Below are 16,498 nucleotides of genomic sequence, written 5' to 3' on the forward strand. Positions count from 1 at the left end.
AAAGAAATAGATAAATAAATGGATATATAAATAGGTAAGTGCATAAATAAATAAATTTCCTCTCACAGTCCAAAGCTTACTGGTTAGTAGGTTAATTAGTGATTGTTGATTGTCCTGCGATTAGGCCCGGGTTAAATCGGGGGTTGCTGGGAGGGGCGGCTCATCAGGCCGGAAGGTCCTGTTCCACGCGATGTCTCTAAATAAACAAATTGCCATACAGTGACCTGGAGAGAAGTCATCTGGATAGTGATGGACTGATCAGAGTGACGTGCAGTACTAGTGCATGGTCCCAAGCAGGATACTGCCAGGATCTCATAATTTAGATTTTAACCAGTTCAGAGCCAATATGTACTCTGCGAGTTGCTGGGTGATACAGCTTGTTGAACGAGTAGAGCCCATTCTGAGCTATATATAAAATAAAACAGAATATTTTGCTTTGGAACTCTGAAATAAATGATATACAATTATACAAAAACTTTGCTATACTTGAACAGCAGTTGCTGGTAATCCAGAGTAACATACACAGAATTCTGGAAGTACTCCGCTGGTCAGGCAGCGCCTATGGAGGGTAGTAAACATACCAGGTTTTGGACTGAGACCCTTCATCAGGCCCTGTTGAAGCTGGAGCACTGTCAGCAGTTTATGGGCCCTTATCGAAGAAAGGATGTACTAACATTGGAGAGGGTCCAGAAGAGCTTCACGAGAATTACTCTGGGAATGAAAAGGTTAACGTATGAGGAGCATTTGATGGCTTTGGGCCTGTACTCGCTAGAGTTCAGAAGAATGAGGCAGAATCCCATTGAAACCTATTGAATACTGAAAGGCCTAGACAAAGAGGCACACGTGAAATGCTGGAGGAACTCAGCAGGCCAGGCAACATCTATGGAAAAAAGTACAGTTGGCATTTCGGGCCAAAACCCTTCAGAGCGGATATATGGAGAGAATATTTCCTATAGTGGTGGGTGAGTGTAGGACCAAAGCGCACAGCCAAGGAATACAGAGATGAGGAGAAATTTCCTTAGTCAGAAGGTGGTGAATCCGTGGAATTCACTTCACAGATGGTTGTGGAGGCCAAATCATTGGGTATATTTAAAATGGAGGTTGACAGGTTTGTGATTAATCAGGGGTCAAAGGTTACAGAGAGAAGGCAGGAAAATGGGGTTGAGAGGGATAATTAATCAGCCATGATAAAATGGTGGAGCAGACTCGATAGGCTGACTGGCCTAATTCTGCTCCTATGTCTTATAGTCTTATGATCTCCAGCGTTTTGTGTTTGCCATACTTGCCAGGTACTGAAGACAAGTGCACATTTTTTGCTTCCATTGCTGTCTATCTGGTCATAAACAGGGAGCCTCCTGCAGATGGTTCCAAGATTTCAGAGAAGTTTGGATAGGTATTCGGATAGAAGGGCTCTGGACGTTGATGGTGCAAGTTCCGGTTGACGATTCTAGGCAGAAAGACAATCTGGCATAGACTAGATGGGCTGAAGGGTCTGTTTCTCTGCTGTAGCCCTCTATGACTCCTTCCTTCCACTAACCTGCAGGTCACCCTTGGGCCTGCTTAGCCCCCAAGTCAGGGTCACGTGAAGTCATGGGAGCAGGTGGTGGATAGTCGTACGAGCTGCTGTTCTAGATACGTGACCACTGACACCAGGCAGACAGCCTCTGAAGAGTATTGATAATGGCTGGTGTCACCTGTCTTGTAAAGGCACTGCCCAGAAAACGGTAATGGCAAACCAATTCTGTAGAAAAATTTGCCAAGAACAATCATAGTCATGAGACCATGATTGTCCATGTCATTGGATATGGCATGTAATGATGATGATAATTATAAAGTGTTGGAGGAAAGTACTGGGGGGATGTCAGACATAGGTTTTTTTACACAGAGAGTGGTGAGAGTATGGAACAAGCTGCCATGGGTGGTAATAGAGGTAAATACATCAGTGGCATTTAAAGAAACTCTCACAACACACTGGAGGAACACAGCAGGTCGGGCAGCATCCATGGAAAAGATCAGTCGATGTTTTGGGCCGGAACCCTTCGTCAGAAACTCTTCGCTACTAACTGGGATGATAGAACAATAGAGGATTACGTGGGAGGGAAGGGTTAGACTGATTTTAGCGTAGGTTAATATTAAATCGATCTTAAGATAGGTTAAAAGGTCGGCACACCATTGTGGGCTGAAGGGCCTGTACTGTGCTGGATGTTGGCCCGAAACATCAACTCTTTATTCCTTTCCATAGATGCAGCCTGAGCTGCACTTTGTGTGTGTTGCTCTGTGCTGTGCTGTGGTGCTCTATCGTCTATAACCAATGCCTTGAGAGTCACATCTTGTTGTTTGCAGGGCCGTCCTTCAGGTGATGCCTTTATCCAGATGAAGACGTCGGATCGAGCATTCCTGAGCTCTCAGAAATGTCACAAAAGGACAATGAAGGACAGATACGTTGAAGCATTCCAGTGTTCAGCTGAGGAAATGAACTTTGTGTTAATGGGTGGCACTTTAACTCGAAATGGCTTGTCACCTCCGCCGTGTAAGTTACCATGTAAGTTTGTGTCCATGTAAGTGGTTCTCTATGTGGGGTCCTGGTAGGTGATTTATCCTGGATACCCCCCTCATCCCCTTCCCCCTCCTCCCCATCCTCCTCCCCCTCCTCCTCCTCTCCCTCCTCCTCCTCTCCCTCCTCCTCCTCCCCCTCCTTCTTCTCCTCCTTCTCACCCCTACTGAGGCCTAGACTGCCGATAGCAGCCTGCAAAGTCCTCTGTTCTTGGCTGGAAGGTGATTGGTTCTGTGGTTTTAGCTTTCACAACAAGACTTCATATATCTTCAGGGTGAATATCCTTCCTCTCCCAGAGATGAGGTCTTTGAAGCTTCTGTCAGTGTCTCTGTAGCTCTGGGTTTTTATGAATGGGGTTGCTAGATCCATGCCCAACCTCCCTCCTTTCACAGCCGGGCTGGGGACCATCCATGGCAGAGTTATTCAAAATAACTCATCTTCTGGTGTGTGTGTGTGTGTGTGTGTGTGTGTGTGTGTGTGTGTGTGTGTGTGTGACTTACATTTGGGGTGGTTTCTGTATTTCAGAAAACAGTTTTAATATTATAAGGTTTATATGGATTTGAATGATCTCTTAAATATCTGGCAATAACAGATTTGTGCAATTTGTTTGATTTGGAGAAATTTACAAAGAAATCTGTGCAGGAGAGTTTTTAAAGCAGAAAAGCATTGCACTAGGGCAAGAAAAACCTTCCCTACCATCGGGCACACTTACACAGAGTGCTGCCTACCATCAGGGACGTCCACCACCCAGGTCACGCTCTCTTCTCGCTGCCACCATCAGCAAGAAGGTACAGGAGTCTCAGAACCCACAGCACCACGTTCAGGAACATTTATTACCCCTCAAACATCAGGCTATTGAATCAGCGTGGATAACATCACTCAACTTCACTCACCCCACCACTGAACTGTTCCCACAACCTATAGACTCACTTTCAAGGACTCCACAGCTAAGGTTGTCTCTGTGGTTAAGAAGGCATACAGTGCATTGGCCTTCATCAATCATGGGACTGAGTTTAGGAGCTGAGAGATAATGTTGCAGCTATATAGGACCCTGGTCAGACCCCATTTGGAGTACTGTGCTCAGTTCTGGTCACTTTTGACCATACAGGAAGTGACTGAATTTCTTGACTCCCCACACGAGGCTTAGGGCCTCTCTGTCAATCTGTGCGTAGTTGCATTCAGCTGAAGTTAGCATTCTTGATGCAAAGGCTATTGGTCTTTCTGAGCCATCTGGAAACTTGTGCGATAACGCAGCTCCTATCTCATGGGGCGAGGCATCACAAGCCAGTCGGATAGGTAAGGAGGGGTCAAAGTGCACATGCATTTCACAGTGCATGCCACACACTAACCTGTCCCTCAATGCGTCTGATAGGCCAGCTCCAAACTGACAATGTTCTGATCATTTGTGCAATTCAGCACAATATTCAGAAATGCTTTCATTTTTGCTCTGATTCCGTTTATGGAATTTAAATCTTTTAGCAATGACCAGTGGTTTGGGGTTTAAATGCTGTTGGAAAGTGTCTACTACTTGCTTGAACATTTTGTCAGCTGGCTTTTCAGGGGTTAACAAGCTCCGCAGCAGGCCGTATGTTTTCGTGCCCATTACACTAAGGCTACGTCCACGCAATGCCGGATAATTTTGAAAACACTGGTTTCGAGTAAAAACGACAGGTGTCCACACTAAGCATTTTTCAAAATATCTCTGTCCGCATTAGACGGATATTTGGGCGAATCTCCTCTACTGGGCATGCACAGGACACACAGAAAACAAGCGAGGAGGAAATGGTATACTTGGTGTGCATTTGCCCAGTTACAGAATAGAAAAACTTAAAAGGAATTGCTCTTGGCTCTCGCGCAGGAGGACTTAAAACTAAAAAAAACAAATGCTGGAGCGTATGGAGGCAACCGACAGGGAGTTCACGGACAGTATGACCCAGCTGACGACGAACATTGAAAAACTGACTAACTCTGTTGCATTAATAAAGCACCCTGTTAAATGTATAAAACATGTCTGCATCAGTGTTATCTTGTATTTCCATACAATGTTACATTAGGCTGTTAACATCTACTGTCAGAGAAGTACTTGCTTAAATAGGTAAGCCACCTTCATACCAGCAAGGACAGAAAACAGGGCAAAGTGAGTATACTTATTTATTCAGTAAGCTATGGGTCAAAGTATTTGGTGAGTACATTTCTAACTCTTCTGGCTTCAGTCTCGTTGCCGTCTGTTCTGAAATTGTTAAGTTCTGCGAAGCACAGAATCAAATATCGCTGTGATGATTGTACACCCTAGTATCAATTGTTTGGCGACAATAAAGTAATAATAATAATAAGAAGAAGAAAACAATGAAATGCCGTGCTGTCGCCATCTGTTGCGGCACGTCATGACAGCGGTTTTAAAAAGCTCCATTCACCATGTCCACACTGCAACGGATATTAGGTGTTTTCAGATTTATTCACTCTGGAGACCGTTTCTGGAAATCTCCGTTTTCGGGGATGAAAACGCCGTTTTAGTGTGGACAGAGGGTCAAAACGAAGAGAAAAAGCTTCATTTTCAAAATTATCTGGCGTAGTGTGGACATAGCCTAAGTAAGATGCTGGCTTTCTTTTCTTCATTAACATCGTTAGCATCACAATATAACTCTATTCTTTCAATATAAACTGCCCAGTCTTCAATGCGACTATCAAATACTGTAATGTTTCCAATTAACGCCATCCTTGTTATGTTAATTTATCCTTGTTATGTGAATTTAGCCCTGGCCCCTTGTTTTCTTTTTGATTCACATGACTTTTGTTTTTACTAGCGTCGCAAGCGTACTCTGGCTAGATGTGTGTGTCGCTCCTTTTTTTTAATCTCCCTTCTGGGTCAAGCAGACCCTCAGCCCCTGAGGTCAGCACCGGCTGTGATCTCGGCTGGATGTGTTGTGGCTCCCGCTTCCTTTCGGACTCATGGCCTTGCTCTCCTCTTCCGAGTGTCGTTATCACTTATAACACGGTGTTTCGATACAATATAGGTTCATTAACCTCGTTGCCAATTTGTTGTGTTTGTGGCTGTTTACACAACAATATCGTTAATAAAAACACTGGAGACGGGAGCTAAATCAACAGGGTTCTTCACTGACTAAAACCGAACTGAACACACATATATACAGATCCATACGCGCCTAATAGCGCATGCTCAATATGATGTATTAGTACAACATAAAGTAGTCCTATATTATACACGCAAACACAAGGAAATCTGCAGATGCTGGAAATTCAAGTAACATGCACAAAATGCTGGTGGAACGCGTTCCACCAGCATTTTGTGTGTGTTGCCTGTATTAAATAATAAGTTATATGGTACAAACTCCAACATTTTTGTGACCACTGAGGTCAGGGTAACTGGCCTATAATTTCCTTTCTTCTGCCTCTCTCCCTTTTGAAGAGTGGCCTGACATTTGCAATTTGAGAACCCTTGTGTGTACAGGAGCGAGATATTTCAGCTAGTTGAGTGGAGTCACAACAACTTTGCACTCAATATCAGTAAGAACTGACTGGGGACTTCAGAGAGTGTAAAATGAGGGAACACACACCTGTCCTCATCGAGGGATCAGAAATGGAGAGACTAAGCAATTTCAAGTTCCTGGGTGCCAACATCTCTGAGGATCTATCCTGGGCCCAACATATTGATGCAGTTACAAAGAAGGAACAATAGCGGCTATATTTCATTAGGAGTTTGAAGTGATTTGTTATGTCACTAAAGACACTTGCAGATTTCTAAAGATGCACCATGGAGAGCACTCCAACTGACTGCCTCACCGTCTAGTATGGGGGCGGGGGGGGTACTGCGCAGGATCGAAAGATATTACAGGAAGTTGTGAACTCAGTCAGCTCCCCCATGGGCACTCTCCTCCCCGGTATCCAAGACACCATAGAAGGTGATGCCTCAAAAAGGAAGTATCTGTCAGTAAGGACACCTGCCACTACCTCTCCAGTGTCATTTTCCAGCGGTTCAATATCGACTCTTGCCTCCCTTTTTCTGTTCATATATCTGAAAAAAAAACTTTTGATATCTTCTTTGATATTATTGGCTGGCTTACCTTTATATTTCGTCTTTTCCCTTCTTATGAATTTTTTAGTTGCCTTCTGTTGGGTTTTAAAAGCTTCCCAGTCCTTTAACTTCCCACCAATTGTTGCTCTATTATATGTCCTATCTTTTGTTTTTACATTGCCTTTGACTTCCCTTCTCAGCCATGGTTGTGTCATCCTGCCTTTAGAATATTTCTTCATTGGGTTGTATCTACCCTGTGCCTTCCGAATTGCTCCCAGAACTCCAACCATTGCTGCTCTGCTGTCATCCCTGCTAGTGTTTCCTTCTAAAAAAAACTTTGTTCAGCTCCTCTCTTGTGTCTCTGTAATTCCCTTTACTCCACTGTAATACTGATACTTCTGACTTTAGCTTCTCCTCTCAAATTGCAGGGTGAATTCTATCATATTATGATCACTCTCTCCTATGGGTTCCTTTACCTTTAGCTCCCTAATCAAATTCAGTTCATTAAACAACACCCAATCCAGAATATCTGATCCCCTAGTGGGCTCAACCACATGCTGCTCTAAAAAACCCATCTCATAGGAATTCTACAAATTCTCTCTCTTGGGATCCAAAATCAGCACCAACCTAGTTTTTCCAATCTATCTGCATATTGAAACCGGCGTCACAATTGTAAAGCATGCCTTTTTGACATGCCAATGATATTAAACCTAATTCTCAATCAGCAGTGTATTTCCTGATGAAGGGTCTCAGCCGGAAATGTCGACTCCTTATTCCTCTCCAAAGATGATGCCTGACCTGTTGAGTTCCTGCGTGTGTGTGTGTATGCCTGTGTATTTTCACAGTACACCCCTTTGTAACTGGGAACTCATTGTGGATGTTTTTGTCTTCCTTTTCAGGCTTGTCACCTTCTACATTTGCTGCGTATCCCACACAGGCATCAGTTATTTCCACTGAGATCTGTCAGCAACCCGTTTTGGTCATACCCCGAGTTCATCAGCCGCCAACAGCATTCTATCCAGCCACTGTGCAGCTCTACGTGAACTACTCAGCATTTTACCCAAGGTGAGAATTTCCAGCAGAAAGTCTGTGGTAATGAGTGAAAATGGAATTTCCTAGTGGCCAACCATTTTAATTCCTATCCCTGTTCCCATCCCAACATTGATCTTTTGCCACAATGCTGTCACTCTCAGGTTGGAGGAGTAACACTTCATGTTCCGTCTAGGTAGTCTCCAACCTGATGGCATGAACGTTGATTTCTTCAACTTCCGGTAATTTTTCTCCACCCCCTTCCCTCTTCTTCTGTTCTCCTCTCTGGCCACCCTCTTACCTCTTCTCTAAGCTGGGGGTGGGGGGCTAAGCTAGTGCCCGTTTATTTGTTTGTCATCACATGGAGAGTTGCAAATGGCTAAAGATTGTTTTTTTTTGTGTGAAAAATGCTGAGCAAGAGATTACGAGGTGACCTGAAATATTTTTTGCCACCAACACGGGCTTGAGAGGGTGTGGAGGTAGAGGTCCGAGGCCCTCCATTGGTCAGGGTCGACCATGGTTGTTGAGTCCCAGCTGTCTGCGTATATACAAGCCTGGGCAGTAGGATATGGAGAGCAAGCTGTTGCCCATGTAACAAGCTCCCCCTCTCCACACAGCCCTTGAGTCCAAAGGAACAGCACAGACCAATACAGTTTGGCACCAGGAGTTGCCAGACAGCGTTGAACTCAATGTAGGACTGAGTTAGGGACGCCAGCTCCAGATTTCTCCTTGGGGTTTACTCATGAAGCCTTCCCAATGAGGGGCCATAGCTGCAAGGCAGCGGAGCTCTGAGATCAAGAGTTTTTCTTCTCCTAGATGAGCTGCCAACCGTGGCTGATGGGCCCCAGCTGCCTGTGAGACCTAGAGGCAGAGGCATTCTCACAAGATTTTAACTTCAGAGGTTGAAACGGTTTGTTTCCTTTTTGTTGAAGACTGTTTGTTGTTTTGGATTCGCTCTCGACCCTGAGATTGGGAATGTTCATTAAGCTACTGGCATTTCTTTTGCTCAGCAGCTTACAACCAGGTGAGGCAAGTCTCTGAACTGATTCACTGGTTGGGAAGTACAGATTTTCTCGTTAGTATAGATATCTAATTATTTTCAGGTCACCATGGTCACTTGCAAAATAGTGATGACTGGATTCACAGACTGATATGTTGTCAAGTTGTAATGGAGTACATCACCTGTAGTGTTAGTTATCTTTTCATACCAGTGAAGTAATTATTTGGCATAAAAGGCGGAAGGATATTATCAATTTTTGAAGTGTGGCAAGATGGTGCCAGCGACCAACGGCAATGTCCTGCAGACAGTTCACGAAACTACGTCTTCTTCTCCTTCTTTTAAATATACTTCTACTACTAATCTGTGTGCAATTGGAGCCTGTAATCTACGTTTTCATAATGTGCTTTTGGGCCAACTGAGCGATCTGGTGCTTTTGCTGTCTCCGAGGGAATTTGGCGTGGTTGCGACTGTCGTGGAGCCTAACGGTGGAGAGTCGCCCACGACCGGCTGGCAGAGCACAGTTTGTATGGCTTCAGAGCTGTGTATCACACACGGCTACAAGCAGCACTGGGGGTTATATTGGCTCCCTTCCTGTTGACCCGGTATACCTCTGACTTTAGATTACAACACTGAGTTTTGTCATCTGCAGAAATTCTCTGATGACTCAACAATAGTTGGGTGTTTAAAGGGAGGATGGGAGGATGAATACAGGGTGCTGAAGGAGGACTTTGTCCGATGGTGCAAGCTGAATCATCTGCAGCTCAACATCAGTAAGACAGAGGAGATGGCGATGGACTTTAAGAAGACTAAGCCTGCATTGCTCCCTGTTACTACTGACGATAAGGACCTGGTTGACAGACTTGAGTGGAGCACCAACACAGAGGCTGAGTACAAGAAGGGCCAGAGTCACCTCTACTTCCTGAGGAGACTGAGGTCCTTTGGAGTGTGCAGGCCTCTCCCTCACATATTCTACCGGTCTGTCGTCGCCATTACAGTCTTCTATGTGGTGGTGTGCTGAGGCATTGGCATCAACGTGGCTCGATAAACTGATTAGAAAGGCTGGCTCTGTTATAGAAGTCAAACTGGACACACTGGAGGCTTTGTTAGACCCTGTGGAAAATCCTGGCAATTCTATACAATGTTTACCACCTTGGCTGAATAGCAGAGCACTTCTAGTAATAGACTAAGATAACTGTGCTGCTCCAAAGAGCGATATATGAGGTCATTCTTACCCCCAGCCATTAGGCTCTATAATGAGTTAACCTATAGCCAGGGAAGTGATGACCCCCTCCTGTTAGACCGTTTGAAGTAACCCTTTTAAATTCTTTCTTGCTTCTCTTCTGATATTTGTATCTATGCAGACAGGAAGCAAAGAGTGGGAATAAACGGGACCTTTTCAGAATGGCAGGCGGTGACTAGTGGGGTACCGCAAGGCTCAGTGCTGGGACCCCAGTTGTTTACAGTATATATTAATGACTTGGATGAGGGAATTAAATGCAGCATCTCCAAGTTTGCAGATGACACGAAGCTGGGCGGCAGTGTTAGCTGTGAGGAGGATGCTAAGAGGATGCAGGGTGACTTGGATAGGTTGGGTGAGTGGGCAAATTCATGGCAGATGCAATTTAATGTGGATAAATGTGAAGTCATCCACTTTGGTGGCAAAAATAGGAAAACAGATTATTATCTGAATGGTGGCCGATTAGGAAAAGGGGAGGTGCAACGAGACCTGGGTGTCATTATACACCAGTCATTGAAAGTGGGCATGCAGGTACAGCAGGCGGTGAAAAAGGCGAATGGTATGCTGGCATTTATAGCAAGAGGATTCGAGTACAAGAGCAGGGAGGTACTACTGCCGTTGTACAAGGCCTTGGTGAGACCACACCTGGAGTATTGTGTGCAGTTTTGGTCCCCTAATCTGAGGAAAGACATCCTTGCCATAGAGGGAGTACAAAGAAGGTTCACCAGATTGATTCCTGGGATGGCAGGACTTTCATATGAAGAAAGACTGGATGAACTGGGCTTGTACTTGTTGGAATTTAGAAGATTGAGGGGGGATCTGATTGAAACGTATAAGATCCTAAAGGGACTGGACAGGCTAGATGCAGGAAGATTGTTCCCGATGTTGGGGAAGTCCAGAACGAGGGTTCACAGTTTGAGGATAGAAGGGAAACCTTTTAGGACCGAGATTAGGAAAAACTTCTTCACACAGAGAGTGGTGAATCTGTGGAATTCTCTGCCACAGGAAACAGTTGAGGCCAGTTCATTGGCTATATTTAAGAGGGAGTTAGATATGGCCCTTGTGGCTACGGGGGTCAGGGGGTATGGAGGGAAGGCTGAGGCGGGGTTCTGAGTTGGATGATCAGCCATGATCATAATAAATGGCGGTGCAGGCTCGAAGGGCCGAATGGCCTACTCCTGCACCTATTTTCTATGTTTCTATGTTTCTATGCACTTGTAATGTTCCTGTGACACTGTAATTTCCTTCGGAATCAATGAAGTATCTATCACTGTATTGCACTGTACTGCTGCCACAAAACAACACGTTTCAGAACATCTGTCCGTGATAATAAACCTGATTCTGATTCTGAAATACCTGGACTCAACAATTGCCAAATGTGTCAATCCACTGTTCAGCTGTAAAGTTCCGGTTTCATATAGCAGAGCTCACTTAAGTTCAAAACTTTCCAATTTTGATGTGTTAGGGTGTATTCTGGAGTTATGGAATACGGCAAGTAATAATTTCAACAGCAACCAGTCTTCAGATTTGAATGTAGACTGTAGATTGAATTCAAAATGCGGCTGGGAACAATGGTCTTCCTGAAGCTGCAGACTGGGGTTGATTGCAAACCAGGAAACACCCCATTCACCTGAGACTTTGGCTTATGCATTAGTTCAGCCCGGAGACAGGAGACATCAATATTCGATTTGGGTGCCTGGACTGTTGTGTGAAGATCTAGGTGTTTGGAAGTTATATGTAACTGGAAGGAGCATTATGAATGCATTGTAAGTATAGAATTGTCCTGCTGTTACCTTTGATCTTTAACATATAAAAATACGATGCAATTTGATGTTGTGGTGTTCACCGATTAGTTTGCAGACGTTTCATCACCAGTCGAGGTGACACTCTGAGTGTGCAGTTGTTGGTGTTTCTCCCTGGGGGAGTGTGGCCTCCGTCGGTCGTGGTCGACTGTGGGTACTGCGCCTCTGGTAGTCACCGGTTTGTCGAGCAGCGTCGACTGTGACTATTGAGGCTGATCCTGGAACAGCAGGCTCTGCCACAGCTGCTGCATGTGTAGGCATCATGGAATTGTCCGCTGTCTGCTGTGCTCTCCGTTCAGCTCTCCGCTCCTCAAACTGACTCAGAATTGCTCTTTTGCCTCAGTCTAGGCGTTGCTGAAGAGCACCTCGCCATTTGTTGCAGTCATCTGCTGTATCCTTGATTTTTAAGGCTTTCATGTCACGCTTGCAGAGGTCCTTGAGGCGAAGCCGGGGCCTACCAACGTTCCTCTTGCCTGTTGCACTCCCTGCGAGTGCTCACGTTTATACAGACCCCACTTGCTTGCCTATCCAAACACGAGCACTCCCAGAGAGACACACCATCAACTGCGCACTGAGGCTGTCTCCTCGACTGGCGATGAAAATGTCTGCAAACGAGTTGCCAAGCTCGGTGAATACCGCAATATCAAATGCCTCAGCCAGAGCTACCAATATCCACCAGCCTGTGTTGTAATGCTGGGCTAGGGAGCCGCTCCCAGGGTGACTCCAAACACTGTTGGTTTGTGTGTGCCCAATAAAGACCTCTACGCTACCAGCTGCGGGTCTCTCTGGTAGCTTTTGCTGACAGGCACAACAATGTGAAAACATCACCTCAAAGCTGAATATAATTCCCTGTGGTGGTCTTTAAAACTCAGCCAACACTGCAATACCAATGAGGAAAGCATCCAGTTGTTTATTTTGGACTGATTGAATGTGCCTCTAGCTAAGCTGCTTAATGGCCATTATTATCTTCAGTTACTATTTTAAAATTCATGAGCATGAAAAAGTCATAAAAATAAAAATATTTGTTTAAAAAGGGCAAGTTAATGACTAAACCTCAGCGAGTAAACCAGCCTGGTTAACTTCATTGTAATGTTAAGAATTTTGACCCTCTAAGCAATAGCAAACAAGCACTTGCTTGTACGCTGACAAAATGAGATGCCCTGAGAAGCTGCTGATATTTCTCTGCCTGATGCTGGAATTCAGCCAGTCACGAATTCTCTCAATGACCCTTGCAACTCATGATCTCGGTATTATTTATTAATTCTTTTTGTGTGATTTTGATTGGGGCGGCCACAGATAATGAACGACACAGTATTAGATTAAACTAGAACTGAACTGGAACTGAATATGCCTGGACTATTTCCATGACTCTTGTGGGTTGGAGTTTTATATCCTGTGATTTTCGCTCGTTTATATTTTGCCGTTTGCGCAGGGGAGGGGGGTCTGACATTTTCTTTGAAAGGGTTCCACGGTTTTCTTTGTTTTGTGGCTGTCTGTGGGAAGATGAATCTCAGGGTTGTATACTGCATACAGACTTTGATAATCAATGTACTTTGAACTTGAACTTCAACTTTGAGCTTTTATTTGCATGATTTGTATTCTTTTGCACTTTGTCAGTCTTTGTTATTTACAGTTATTCTTAAATTCTATTGTATTTCTTTATTTTCCTGTAAATTCCAGCACAGAAATGAACCTCAAGGTAGTATTCAGTGACAAATACGTACTTAGATAATATATTTGACTTTGACCTTGAAAAAAGTATTTGCAGATAGTCACTCCTCCCACTTCCCTTTTTTCCATGGTCTTCTGTCCTCTCCTATCAGATTCCCCCCTCTCCAGCCCTTTATCTCTTTCAACAAATTTCACCTATTTACAACTGCTTTTCCCAGAGTGGTGAATCTGTGGAATTCTTTGCCCAATGAAGCAGTGGAGGCTACCTCAGTAAATATATTTAAGACAGGATTGGATAGATTTTTGCATAGTAGGGGAATTAAGGGTTATGGGGAAAAGGCAGGTAGGTGGAGATGAGTCCATGGCCAGATCAGCCATGATCTTATTGAATGGTGGAGCAGGCTCGATGGGCCAGATGGCCGACTCCTGCTCCTATTTCTTATGTTCTCATGTTCAATTGACTTCCCAGCTCTTTACTTCACCCCTTCCCCTTCCGATTTCACCTACCACCTACCACCTACTACCTTGTACTACTTGGTACGGAGGGGCCACTGCACAGGACCAGAAAAACTGCAGAAAGTCGTAAACTCAGCCAGCTCCATTATGGCCTCCCCAGATCTGTCATTAAGGACCCCCACCACCCAGGACATGCCCTCTTCCATTGCTACCGTCAAGCAGGAGATATCAGAACATGAAGACACACAATCAATGGTTCAGGAACAGCTTCCTCCCCTCTGCCATCAGATTTCTGAATGGACATGGAACATGTGAACACTACATCACTATTTTTTCTCTCTTTTTTCACTACTTGTTTAATTTAATTTTTTATACATATACTGTACTTATAATTCATAGATTTTATTATATATTGCGATAATTTACAGATTTTATTATATATTGCGATGTACAGCTGCTGCATAACATATTTCATGACATATGTTGGTGATATTAAACTTGATTCTGATTTTGACAGTAAGTTTTAAGAAAACATCAATATAATAGAGGGGGTAATTTACAACAAACTCTGCAAATACGAAAAGGAAAGAAAAAATATATAATAAATAAGCAATAAATATTGAGAGCCTTGCATCCTGATGATGGTGTCAGTCCAAGTAGGGAAGGTGTCAGAAAATAACCCAGGGACCCAGGGTCACTACAAATAAAGCCCAAAGTTCAAAGTAAATGTATTATCAAAGTACATATATGTCACCCATATAAGACCATATGACCACAAAACATAGGAGCAGAATTAGGCTATTCAATCTGTCAAGTCTGCTCTATCATTCCATCATGGCTGATTTATTATCCCTGTCAACCTCATTCTCCTGCCTTCCCCCTCCTCCCCCCCCGTAACCTTTGACACCCTGACTGATCAAGAACCCGTCAACCTCTGCTTCTTGTCTTCCCGGGGTCACAGGTAAGAGAAAATCTGCAGATGCTGGAAATCCAGAGCAACACACACAAAATGCTGGAGGAACTCAGCAGGCCAGGCAGCATCAGTGGAAAAAAGCACAGTCGATGCTTCAGGCTGAGACCCTTCGGCAGAACTTGAGGAAAAAAAAGCTGAGGAGTAAATTTGAAAGGTGGGGCCGAGGAGAAACACCAGGCGATAGGCGAACTTGGAGGGGGAGGGATGAAGTAAAGAGCTAGGAAGTTGACTGGTGAAAGAGACAGAAGGCCATGGAAGAAAGGAAAATGGGGTGAGGGAGGAGCACCAGAGAGAGGTGATGGGTGGGCAAGGAGATAACATGAGAGAGGAACAAGGGGGTGGGAAATAATGAAGGGGGCTGGCATTACCTGAAGTTTGAGAAATCGATCTTCATGCCATCAGGTTGGAGGCTACCCAAACAGAATATAAGATGTCGTTCCCCCAACCTCATCATGACATTGATATTAAGGAAGAGGAGGTGTTGGAGTTGTTAAAATACATTAGGACGGATAAGTCCCCGGGGCCTGACGAAATATTCCCCAGGCTGCTCCACAAGGCGAGGGAAGAGATTGCTGAGCCCCTGGCTAGGATCTTTATGTCCTTGTTGTCCACGGGAATGGTACCAGAGGATTGGAGGGAGGCTAATGTTGTCCCCTTCTTCAAAAAAGGTAGTAGGGATAGTCTGGGTAAGCCATGATGGAATGATAGTGAGCCTTATGTCTGTGGTGGGAAAGCTGTTGGAAAAGGTTCTTAGAGATAGGATCTATGGGCATTTAGAGAATCATGGTCTGATCAGGGACAGTCAGCATGGCTTTGTGAAGGGCAGATCGTGTCTAACAAGCCTGATAGAGTTCTTTGAGGAGGTGACCAGGCATATAGATGAGGGTAGTGCAGTGGATGTGATCTATATGGATTTTAGTAAGGCATTTGACAAGGTTCCACACGGTAGGCTTATTCAAAAAGTCAGGAGGCATGGGATCCAGGGAAGTTTGGCCAGGTGGATTCAGAATTGGCTTGCCTGCAGAAGGCAGAGGGTGGTGGTGTAGGGAGTACATTCAGATTGGAGGATTGTGCCTAGTGGCGTCCCACAAGGATCTGTTCTGGGACCTCTACTTTTCGTGATTTTTATACGACCTGGTTGTCGGGGTAGAGGGGTGAATTGGCAAGTTTTCAGATGACACAAAGGTTGGTGGTGTTGTGGATAGTGTAGAGGATTGTCGAAGATTGCAGAGAGACATTGATAGGATGCAGAAGTGGGCTGAGAAGTGGCAGATGGAGTTCAACCCGGAGAAGTGTGGGGTGGTACACTTTGGAAGGACAAACTCCAAGGCAGAGTACAAAGTAAATGGCAGGATATTTGGTAGTGTGGAAGAGCAGAGGGATCTGGGGGTACATGTTCACAGATCCCTGAAAGTTGCCTCACAGGTAGATAGGGTAGTTAAGAAAGCTTATGAGGTGTTAGCTTTAATAAGTCGAGGGATAGAGTTTAAGAGTTGTGATGTAATAATGCAGCTCTATAAAACTCTGGTTAGGCCACACTTGGAGTACTGTGTCCATTTCTGGTCGCCTCACTATAGGAAGGATGTGGAAGCATTGGAAAGGGTACAGAGGAGATTTACCAGGATGCTGCCTGGTTTGGAGAGTATGCATTATGATCAGAGAATAAGGGAGCTAGGGCTTTACTCTTTGGAGAGAAGGAAGATGAGAGGAGATATGATAGAGGTATACAAGATAATAAGAGGA

At 44.6% G+C, this 16,498-nt stretch overlaps 1 protein-coding gene across 3 annotated transcripts in view; it reads left to right on the forward strand.

The window, feature by feature from the left end:
- esrp1 (epithelial splicing regulatory protein 1) overlaps positions 1-16,498 on the forward strand; it is a 101,928-nt gene that overhangs the window by 62,901 nt on the left and 22,529 nt on the right. For 2 of the 3 annotated variants that reach the window (XM_063042500.1, XM_063042511.1), the window contains exons 12-13: positions 2,344-2,542; positions 7,487-7,652. In XM_063042500.1, the coding sequence (XP_062898570.1) occupies positions 2,344-2,542; positions 7,487-7,652 (365 nt within the window). The remainder of the gene's footprint in view (positions 1-2,343; positions 2,543-7,486; positions 7,653-16,498) is intronic. The other variant, XM_063042506.1, reaches the window with a different exon arrangement.

This window comes from Mobula hypostoma, chromosome 1 (genome assembly GCF_963921235.1).
Source record: "Mobula hypostoma chromosome 1, sMobHyp1.1, whole genome shotgun sequence".
NCBI lineage: Eukaryota > Metazoa > Chordata > Chondrichthyes > Myliobatiformes > Myliobatidae > Mobula > Mobula hypostoma.